The 11,976-nt window shown below is 34.5% G+C and overlaps 2 protein-coding genes across 2 annotated transcripts in view; one reads left to right on the top strand and one right to left on the bottom strand.

Annotated features, from left to right (window-relative positions):
• Positions 1-570: 570 nt before the first annotated feature.
• On the top strand, positions 571-5,629 carry LOC137616975 (uncharacterized). The gene is made up of 4 exons (XM_068346841.1): positions 571-783; positions 924-1,060; positions 1,292-2,845; positions 5,356-5,629. The coding sequence occupies exons 1-4, from the start codon at positions 693-695 to the stop codon at positions 5,533-5,535; spliced, it is 1,962 nt and encodes a 653-aa protein (XP_068202942.1). The 5' UTR covers positions 571-692; the 3' UTR covers positions 5,536-5,629.
• A 3,892-nt stretch (positions 5,630-9,521) lies between these two features.
• The window catches only part of LOC137616974 (urocanate hydratase-like), a 56,017-nt gene continuing 53,562 nt past the window's right edge, over positions 9,522-11,976 (bottom strand). Inside the window, exons 12-15 of the mRNA XM_068346839.1 lie at positions 11,613-11,712; positions 10,952-11,033; positions 10,379-10,489; positions 9,522-9,807 (exon numbers count right to left, since the gene is read on the bottom strand). Coding sequence (XP_068202940.1) covers positions 9,675-9,807; positions 10,379-10,489; positions 10,952-11,033; positions 11,613-11,712 — 426 coding nt within the window. The 3' untranslated portion in view covers positions 9,522-9,674. The remainder of the gene's footprint in view (positions 9,808-10,378; positions 10,490-10,951; positions 11,034-11,612; positions 11,713-11,976) is intronic.

The following is an 11,976-nucleotide window of genomic DNA, read 5'->3' as shown; positions in this document are numbered from 1 at the left end:
CAAATTATATTTGCATTATATATTTTAGTCCATAAACACATTTGAAACAGCAGAACCTGATATTCCCCTGTGATATATTACCTTTAAATACATTACAAGACTTTGATAAAGTATTCCAAAAGAGCAGGCATTCCGAAAGACATTCATAAGATAATCAGAGCTTGTTCTCCTTAATAGTTCCCATCCATAGATATTTTCCTCATAAATCTCATTCGAAAGTGTATTTGCAATGGGTTTTTTATTTTTTTTTTCTCTCTCTCTCATTCAGTTCAACGAGTCATGATACATTTGCTCTTTACCATCGGATTCATCTGCAACTGGTTCTCTCAATAACTTAAAAAGTCTCGAATTTAGGAGTCTTGTTTAACAGTCATTGTAAAACCCTTTAGAAAGACTGCCATATGATAGTGTGTTTCTCAATTTTCCAATGCAAGTCATTTAGTATTCTTTAGCAATAGAACTTAAAAGGTAAGTGAGATAACTATAACTTTCAGACAAATTAACAAAACTTAGGCTTATCATTCTCTTGTAAGTGATCCTTCTCTCTCTCTCTTTGACAGACTGAGGATTCTACGCGTTGTGAGATGAGATCTCCTCTCCCTTGATGGATGACTCTAAGACCAAGAGCTCCTCAACCTCTTCCATGAACCCAGAATTGCTGCTAATCATCGTCTTATGAAAAATTACGTCCCATGGCTTTCTTCAAGCTTCCATCCAAGATGAAGAAGTTTCTTCGAGTTATTTATGTTTTAACCATTGTTAGCCTAGCATCAGCTGATGCAGGTGAGAAACTACAATATATGGCAACATCCATCCTTACTGTCAACATCATAAATTTTCCCAATAAGTTATCTTATAATTTGAAGTACTTTATCTAGAAAGGCGTTATTTCGTTTTCCAAATCCTTCTTTTGTACTCATTAGATTTTGATTCCGGGGAAAGCGAGTTGACAGACCATGCCATGGATGTTTACACAGATGAGCAAACCCCACTTTCTATGCCTATCGTCAACAATTCATCAGAACAAGATGGTATCTTAAAGACAGATGAGAATATAAGGGTATGTTATGATACTGGCTCTTCTATTTGTATCACAAACAGTCTTCACTATCACGTTAGTTACTTCTATTGTAAATTTTGTTCTAATGATCATGATTAATGTTTTTTTCAACCTTATTCTCATTCTTATTACAATTAATATTTAATAGACCCCTATAGTTTTTAACAGCTGAAAGTCTGACAGCAAACTATTCGGGAGCTTTCTAAATCCAAAATGCAATTTCTGTTTCAGCACCAGCGTCAAATACGTTTCAAGAGTTCCTACCAGGAACTACCAACGAGCCTCAAAATCCCTTTCCAGGGTAATGGGGTTAACACAGATACATCAGATTATTCTTATTTTGTACAAGTTGACGTAGATGATCCTCCACCGAGCACTGCCCTTGCAACGATTCTTCCTGAAGGAGTAAAGATCTACTTTCCTCCACAAGTTTCTGGTGTTGTTGCGCCTGTAGAGAGGGCATCGGGCCTCCAGAATCTTGAACATGTTACAGAAAACCTGCAGAACACCATAACCCAAGGAAAAGCCTCTACAGCCTCTCCCTTATCCTCTTCAGCTAACTTACTGACAAGTTCCTATTCATCTCTAGAGGACACAGATACATTTCAGTCTTCAACAAGTAAACCTGTGACAACAACTGAATTCAGTAATCTTATAGGTTCTCAACAGACATCATTTGGACAAAGAAATGGTGCCACAGGTCTATCTTCTCATACGCCCAAAAATTTGCAAAACAGAAACACAGCGGTCATTGAAAAATCAAGTTATCTGTCTTATGGACAAAATGATAAACCTCACAACTCCCTTGCAACACAGAAACGCATATCAACTTCTCGACCACCTTTTCAGAAAACGAGCACGTTTTCATCAACGAAGAATGATGTTTCTACCAGAAAATCATTCTGGAGGCCCTTGACTTCACCACCATTGCCGCGACCAATTTCCTCATCACCTCCTCCTGCATCATTTATTTCACATAGCCAACCAACATTAGCCCCAGCATCCTTTTTCGGAACTACTATTACCACTACTACAATACCTAGTACCAGAATTCCCAAAACATTTTCTGGTTCATCCACACCAATATTCCTTCCAACCCCTTCTCCCACATTTTCTAATATAAAGCAGTCCTTCCCAAAGCAGCAACATACCACAGCATTTCCTGCCTCTTCTCCTAATCTGCATTCAAACACGAAACACCAAACAACTCAAACCTTTTCTACTCCTCTACCTATTACCCCTAACTCACTACAGAGGAAACCTACGATCAAACCGCAGAACTCTCAATCTCAGTCTCCTTTCAAATTCCCAGTTTTGTCTCCATCGGTGTCTGTAACATCCAGTGGTACCTCTGGATTACAAATACCTGGAGCTCCTGTCCTGCCTAAATCCCAAACACCTCATTTTAAACAGCCATCAAGTCCACAAAAGCAGTCTAGTTTGTCTGTTGGCAAGTTCTTCAACCCTGGTCAAAATCTAGTGCCCGCTACAAAACCCCATAATCCTTTCCCTAAATTTGATGGCAAGTTTTTACTGAGTAGCTCACCAAACTTTTTTCAGGCCAACAAGGAATCCAAACGCACTGATAGTGGCAAATTGTCACAGCCTCCACCGAGAGACGGTAAGACAAGAACTTTAGTTAACTCAGACAATAGTAATGCTAATACATTCCCTTCAAGTAGTGGCCCCGACTATCCGACCCTTCGTACTATCCCTAAAACTGGATTTGAATGTGCTTCTAAAGACTTTGGTGGATACTATGCAGATCCAGAAACTAATTGTCAGGTGAGATATTATCACGGTAAGGGAATCTCCATTGGTTAAATGTAAATTGTAGATGGAGCAGTAAATGTAGAAGCTGGATCATTACCATTGATACAAATTGCTTGTTTCTTTCAGCTGAGGAATCTTTGAAAGTTATCAAAGCATTTTTATTCTCACAATATAAGTACGGTTTTAAAAAGTAATCCTATTTTGTGTAATGGCTATGTTTTCCACCTACAATACTGATATTTCTGATTAGTATTTTTGAGTGTGTGTTCATTTTAGATATAATTTTTTAGTTACTTTCAAGAATTATTCCAGGGAAATAAATTTTTTCATAATTCTATATGATAAATGTCATGTTTAAACATCTCATCCATATATTGTTTGTAAATGGAGAAGTGGATATTGAAAAATTTAGCTTTAAATTGTCATCTTTTAGTGTTTGCATTATATCACGAATTGGTAAAACTACAGTTTAAATCAAACTCGGATATCCGATATAAAAATTAGGTTTTTTAGCTTACTTAGTGTGTTTTCCACAAATCTGACCTTTATTTCTGCCGCAAATAATTAGATTTTGAGACACGATAGTGGGGTTCCACACTGGAAAATCAGGGTTTTAGGATGGGTGAATATAAACACTTGTAAAATAAGAGAAGCTGTCTAATTTAACCACACCAATCATCGTAATCAAAATCGAATAGTAGGCTTGTAATGAAACGCGGTCAAAACACTTGAGGTTTTGTTTGCCATACTGTACTTCCAGATGCATAGAAAACGTGATCTTCCGAACCATTTTCTATAGAGTTGAGTCGTTCGTAGCAGTTTTCATCATAATATTAGCCTATTATACCTCGTTACTTGAGCTAATTATTTATTGTGTTTTGCCCTGCCGAATGCTCGCTTCGCTCTCGATTAAACATTACAATATCTCACTGCCTCTATGTTTTGGTAAGTGGACTATGTTTCGCTACAAGCGTTAGCCCCGTGGGCTAGTATTTCGCTGTTAATTATCAAACAAACTTAAAGAGGTAAATCGAAAAATATTGCCGTAACCTTTTGATTAACCACTTCACTTACCTTGAATAGAATCAAAGTTCCAGACGCCGAAGGTTAGGGATCAGTCTGTTCACGCGGAAACATATTGACTACTTCAGGAGTTCAATTGTAATGTCCATGAAACCGGCAAATAACCTCAAAATATGAGAAGTAACAACCTCTGGACGTCTGCGCAACGTAATCTATGACAAACAACTACTTGCTCACTTATTTAGGACGTATGAATTCCAAAAGCGCAGTTAATTGGATAATCTCGAAACAAAGCAACCAATCAGGTTTCAACATTTTTATAGTACCCATACTTCATAACCAAAAACAAATGACGATCGGGCACTTTTACCCACAATGCATTGACAAAAAAAAATACCATCGAGAGAAAAACTAACATGGCAGTTCAAGTGCATCTTAAGATGATAATCAGGAATAATATTCATTGGTAAATATTTCAGTAACCCTTAATTTGCGGAAGATTCGAGTAACTTTTTCGTATGAATCATCTAAAAAATATATGGCATGAAGTAAAAAAGATAATAGATATCCCAATTTTGGTAAAACTGTACTAATACATGCAAATTCAGGTTATTTTCGGTACAGGGATATTCAAATGTTTCTGACCATCATCGCGCATTTTCTCATACAACGGCAAGATGAAATAAAGGATTATCAAATGGTCCCCTTTGCAGAATTAGGTTCAGACGCATTATTATAGGAAGGGAAATCTACTAGTCTCCACAAGAACATATTTGCTTTCGCACTTCGAAATAATCTCATAGAAAATATCATTGCATTTTAAAAGAAAGGAATCTTCGAGTGAGAGTAGTTTAGTAATAGACGTTTGTCTGAAGGTTTTTATTCTATTTTTATCATCCTCATCACTATACACTTAAAAATTTGCATAAAAAATGGTAAAACCCTGGAATAAATGTTGCCAGAAATCTGTCGTTTTAAAAAAGGATATATTGACGTAAAGGAGTGATATTACGGTCACTAACCCGTAAAAGATAATAACAAGGTATTGGAAAGTTACGGTAGCATGTATTTTACTGGAATACGGCTGAGAACAGTATATTTTTACGGAGAATTTCCGATTAAAATTACTGCTTTTTTTTAACAGTATATATAACCTACTATTAAATCAATGTAGTAAAAATAAGTTTAAAAAAACTATATGTTTGATACTATTTACTGGAATACGGCTGAGAACAGTATAATTTTACGGAGAATTTCCGATTAAAATTGCGGGTTTTTTAACAGTATATATAACCTACTATTAAATCAATGTTGTAAAAATAAGTTTAAAAAAACTATATGTTTGATACTATTTACTGGAATACGGCTGAGAACATTATATTTTTACGGAGAATTTCCGATTAAAATTACGGCTTTTTTTAACAGTATATATAACCTACTATCAAATCAATGTTGTAAAAATATGTTTAAAATAACTATATATTTGATACTATTTACAGGTGTTTCACGTGTGCTGGGGTCGCCGCAGTGCCTCTTTCCTGTGTCCAGAGGGCACACTCTTCAACCAACAGCTTCTGGTCTGTGACTGGTCATACAACGTCCAGTGCTCTTCTTCAATTGCAGCTTCCTTCAGAGAAATGGAAAACCTATTTGACAACTGGGGTAGGAACCAAGTCTAGGATATAATATCTCGTGTTTACGCTTCACTTCCTTCAGGACTTCGAACATCATTGTTGATCATGATTTTCGCAAAAGGAATGTTAATGGATGTTTATTTCACAGACAGTTGGAAAATGGTGAAGATAAAGCAAGATATAGTGAATTCAGCACGAAAGCAATATTGATCTGATGTTGCTCAATATATTAGAAAGGGTGTTGCTCCCTCAGAAAATGTCTAGACAATTGTATGTTTAAAACTCGAATTCTCCATTTCAGTGACCATACTTTTCCCTCTCTTGAAATTCCGTTGGTTAAAAAGTACAGAAATAAAAGAAAAAGTCAATTTTGAAAAAAAAGACAATTTGCAAATCAAGAAAGTAAATAATTATTCTGATAAGTGTTACACAATGATCTAGTGATAAGCAATTTTGAATGTGAACACTTCAAAGAAAGAGTAAGGTAACTGATAAGTACCCCATATACCTTTAAAGATAACTTTGTGATAATGACACTATTGAAGTTAATGAAGTGAAGGAAGTTTTTGCGCTTTAGAATGATAGATCTGGCTTCGTTTTACCTTTATAACTACAGTGATAAAGAGATAGCATAAAGGCCATTACTGCATACGTTGCTTATATTTTCTGCGAGTCCTTGAAGAATGAAGTTAAATTCTTTCTTTTGTTCGTGCTTCCATTGTTTTTCTTCATGCTTCATCCGAAAAAAAATGCCACGCTGTGTTGTTCTTTTTTTTATAATGCATTTTCTTGATACTTTATTTCGAATACTGTAAATATTGTTAGCAATAAATGACTAGGTAAAGAACTGGCTGTGTGTCCTTATCCTCTGAGAATAGTGTCTCAATTACAATCCCATTATCTTTTGAATTTTTCACATTTCTTTCCTTTAATTACAATCGAGATACGTTGTTTTTCATTTACATAGAATTTGAATACGATTGTGTGTACATATATATATCTATATCGATCTATCTGCTTATCTATAATATACATACATACATACATATATATATATATATATATATATATATACAGTATGTGTGTATATATACATACATACATACATACATACATACATATATATATGTATATATACATATATATACATAAATAAATTTATATACATATAATATATATAAATATATATATATATATATATATATATATATATATATATATATATATATATATATATATATATATATATATATACTGTATATACACGTAGTGTTGGACACATGAATTCGTGGTACACCCGACATTTTAACTGCTCGGCGACTTCCTGCGTGTAGCCCCACCTACCACCTCTATCTACAGTATCTATTAGGTTACTCGCCGCGCAGTAATGGTGTAACCAGGTGTATGTCCTCAGAGCGAGGTGTGGCAGGAATTCCTGTGTCCTGGACACATGATGTAAATTGCACCAAAAAAAAGAAAAAACTTTATTGAATTGAATAAAAATTAGATGGTAAATCATTTGAGTACTTGCTTTTCAAAAAATGGAAATAACAAAATCGACCAGGTGAACAAGTGTTTCTTCTAAGATAACTAGATTACGAAACATGTTTCAGAAACATGTTAATACTAGGAAGAAATATATTTTATCAACTTTATACTGCCAGAATGTACGTCGTTAAGAATATAATTCTATTTTATCATATCTATACCCAGGTTTCTTTTATTTCAATGCAGTTAACGTTGTTTTTTTTTTTTACAATGTTATTGTTTTCTAATGAAACAAAACAGTATAATTTTGCATTCTGTTACTTAATGGTGACACTAATGCTCAGTGGTAAGACTTCAAATTTATTCCTATTACTTACCTACCTTTCCTGTCCGCCACTGGTAATCTTTAGTTCAGAGGTTCTCAATGGGGGTGAAATTTATCCCCAGGGGTGAATTTTGGCCTTTCAGGGGGTGAATTGTGACAGAAGTAAGTTTATGGTCGAGGAGAGCAATTATAGGCTTTGGCGTAACTGGCCTGTCACGTGGCCCAGGAAAAATGGATTAGACAGTAATATACAAGTGACCACCCAAATTAATCCTAGGATTGGAAAAGGTACTGAGGAAGAGACAGATGGCTAGGGAATTAAGTAGGTCCCAAGAAAATTACTTGGCAACTCCAAGGTTGGGAACTCCTGGACTATAAATAACTGAGAAGCTAATATCAAGGATCGAGTTGTGCAGGAGATAAAGTCTTTAGCATTTACCTTATTTTCAATTAAACTTGATGAATCAACTGATGTGGCCTCATGTTCCCAGTTGATGCTGTTTGCAAGGTATGTTCACTCAGGTTCATTTAAAGAGGAGTTCTCTTTTGTTCTACCAAGGCCTCTGATATTTTGGAGAAGGTTTCATCTTTTTTTGAATCAGAAAATCTTTCGTGGTATAATATCAGTGGGTATTGTAGGAGCACCAGCTATGTTAGGGACAAAATCAGAATTCCAAGTATGTGTGAAAAAGCGAGCTCCAAAAGTGAAAGGCATTTATTGTATGAGCCATCGTCAGACACTAGCCTCAAAAGCACTTCCTGCTCCGCTAGATTAGGTTTTGGATCAAACAATTAAAATTGTAAATTTCGTCAAAGGAGGGGCTCTCAACTCACGACTTTTCAAGCAGTTATGTACTGATATGGATGCAACCCATCATTCGCTTCTTTTTCACACAAATGTTCGTTGGCGTTCAAGAGGAAATGTAACTGAGCAAGTATTTCATCTAAAGAGATGAGCTCAAATTGTTTTTTGAAGTGCAAGGTAAAACAGAATTTCCTGCCTGGCTGTGTGATGAGGAATGGATCATGCGTCTTGCCTATTTGGTTGATATAATTGAGCAACTGAAGAAACTGAATCTTCAGATGCAAGGAAGGAATACAGACATTATAGAATTCGTAGATGCCTTAGAAGCTTTCATGAGCAAGCATGAAAATTAGAAGAAAAGGGTAAATGCAGAAAATGTAGCCATGTTTGAGAAACTGCCATCCATTCTTGATGTTTGTGTTGAAGACAAGGTACTTCCACAATTTGCAAAAAATTAGATTTTGTAGCATTTGACAGCACTGGAAAATGAATTCAGACGATATTTTCACGAACTTAGTGATTAGTTGGATTTAGTCAGAATTCCATTCAAACTGTCGGTAGAAAAAGTTCCTCATGATTGTTAAGATGAGTTTTTGGAGTTAAAAAGTTATTTGGATGTAAGAGATATGTTCGATGAGAAATCAATAACAGAATTTTGGCCTCTGATGTGCGATTCCTACCCAAAAGTGGCAGAAATGGCTATCCGTGTATTGCTTCCGTTTGTATCGACATATCTTTGTGAGTCAGGCTTTTCAACTCTGTTACAAATTAAAACGAAGCATCGCAGTAGATTAGAGGTAGAAAATTACCTGCGTTGTGGCCTTTCAAGCACTCATCCGGGTATCCCAGAATTGGCTAAAAAAAAAAAAAAAATCACAGGTTTCGTCAATCGATGAAATGTAATCTTCTGAATAAAAATAATTGCATCAGCTTCAGTTTGGCCTGTTAAGTAGTTCTTATAAATTAAAAAAAAACTATTTTACTTTCATTCAAGTTTTATATATCCATCAATATTTTCAATTTGCATATTATTTGTAATATTCCATTACACAAATAATCCATGTAAAGCTGTAAATGTATAATTCAGTTTGAAAAAAAGAAAATAAAAGGATTTTTAGTGATATTTGCATATTATATGCAATGCAATTTTTGAGACAACCTTTGGAAAAGACGGGAAGTGGGGTGGGGGGGGGGGAAATGACATCATTGCAAATGGTGAAAGGGGTGCATGGGCCGAGAAGGTTGAGAACCCCTGCGTTTAGTTAATACATCTTAAGAATAGTCAGGCTTCTCTCTCTCTCTCTTTCTCTCTCTCTCTCTCTCTCTCTCTCTCTCTCTCTCTCTCTCTCTCTCTCTGGATAACAATATCATTCTTTTAGGAAGAAGGGTGTTAAGTTATGTAAACGAGCCCTTAATTATAATATTTCCTTTATGATTATATCTTGAATTAAAATAGCTCAAAGAACTGGATCATATAACAAGAAAAGTAAAAGACAAGTAAAAGAATGACAATCATTAATGGTGCCAAGAGCCTCTTGTTAATAACTCGATGGCACTGTTGACTATCTACTTGCTCTTCTGTAGTGCCTGTGCCACCATTTTTGCGTCTGCATAGTTCGGCACAGTGACCTTGAGTCGAGGATCTTGACCCATTGCTCTGGCAATGGTTTCCTGGGCGTTCTGGTTGCCGCTCCACGCCCTGCATCACAGAAAAGAAAGTGGTTCACCTTAGGTAAAATTTTATCAAATTTTTCATATTTCATTTCTATCATTCTTCGTTTTATTCAATGGGAACATGTTCAGGAGTTAACGGCCCGTATAGATTTATGCATATTTTGAATAATTAAACAATCATGCGTGGCATAACAAGTATGTGAGAAAGTTTTACTGGTCCCAGAGTTGAATAGAACACATCTACCTACAGTGTATTCTTATCTCCATCTTAGCTGATAGCTATTTTCTGATTAAGAACTTTGGTATGCAATTGGATGGCAACTGGACAATCGTCTGTGAAGAAAGCGGAAAGCTTATCGTTTCCTGCCATGATCTCATCTAGTTTCTTTTTAATGTCCACTGATTATCAAATCGATTTTCCTGTAGGGATGACTATAGCAATGCCCTTAAAGTAGTTTTTCTAAGGGGGGTTTTTCAGGGGGACGTGAAAAACTGTCTGCCAAATGTATACTTCCTTTTCTTTAAGATAATCTAGTAGTAACTTACTCATAGTTCAGAAGTCCGGGTCTATTTTTACCAAATCTCACAATACTTACCTACGAGCGACGCCATTAGACACATCCCAGTTCAACAGTAGAGTGACCCTGTAGTGTGCATCTTCGGAACCGTCAATCACAAGACCAAATCCTCCGTTCATGACCTCACCCCTGAGTAAGCATAATGGTCATTTTATTACCCGTAAGTTGGGAAAAATCTCTGATAATGATAATGGTATCGATATTGATTATAATAAAAGAATTATAGATCTATTTATTTTCATGATAAAAACGATGATAAGAAAAATTTTACATGAAATATCTGGTCTTGTAAGTTTCCATACCAAGTATAAGAATATTAAGAATAAAGGATATTATTTTTAGTGTTAGAAAATTTAAGTGAAGTACATATATATATATATATATATATATATATATATATATATATATATATATATATATATATATATATATATATTTATAATTATATTTATATATATATATGTATATGTATATGTGTATATATATATATATATATATATATATATATATATATATATATATATATATATATATATATATATATATATGAATATATAGATATATAGATAGATAGATAGATAGAATACAAACCATCCAACGCCTCCGCCGTTGTGAAGGGCGACCCAGGTAGCTCCTCTGAAGGAGTCGCCGACGAAGTTCTGAACAGCCATGTCTGGATTATAAAATAAAGACCAACAGAAGTTTACTCACTTGAGCAGTCACTAACCAGCACGTATTACATGGCATATATCATTTTCTAATTACTCTATAAAGATAACTTAAAGTCACAAAGAAACTGCTGGAGCTCATTTGAATTACATTATCACTTAGTAGATTTGAGGTGCTAAGAACAATAGTCATTACTTTAAATGGAAGTAAATTTTCTAGTTTATGGACTCTTGGTTGCGAAAACCAACAAAACTGAAAAAAAAATACATTCATAAACTTCAAGAATTATGCAGCAGAATCTGTTACAGAAACGGACAGTAACACTATTCCAAATAAGGATAAAAATGTATTTAAAAAAAAAAAAATTACTCGAGCACAAAAGAAAAAGCACTGCACAAAAATGAAAAAAAAAAAACGGATTAATAGCATAACGATAAAAGTAGAAAAAAAAAACTTGCACCCTATTGATAAATAAAGAAATAATAAAAAAGAAAACAATTTCGGAGATAAAATCTGAAGAGGTTTACTTGTGCCAACAACAAGTGTTGGCTATAATACTCCAACAACAACAACAACTTCTCACCGGCAGTAAAAGCAGATCCATCGTAGACATTGGACGTCTCCCGGAAGGGCGAATCAGTTCCGCTGACGTCATGATGATCCCTGCTAATAACAACGGGGGCCTGTGCCGAGGCAAAATAAATAAATAATAATAATAATAATAATAATAATGATGATGATTAAGAAATAATGATAATAATAATTATTATTATCATTATTGTTATTATTATTATTATCATTATTAACAATTATAATAATAATGATAACAACAACATAATGCAATTCCAAATTAGAAAGGCTATTGTTAGTTCGTATTTCCCTATACTAATTGATTTACACTGGCTGTCTATAAAAGCAGGAATTTAATTTAAAATATGTACAATAAC

This window comes from Palaemon carinicauda, chromosome 23 (genome assembly GCF_036898095.1).
Source record: "Palaemon carinicauda isolate YSFRI2023 chromosome 23, ASM3689809v2, whole genome shotgun sequence".
NCBI lineage: Eukaryota > Metazoa > Arthropoda > Malacostraca > Decapoda > Palaemonidae > Palaemon > Palaemon carinicauda.
Note: the sequence above shows the minus strand (reverse complement) of the source record. Positions and strands in the feature narration are given on the sequence as shown.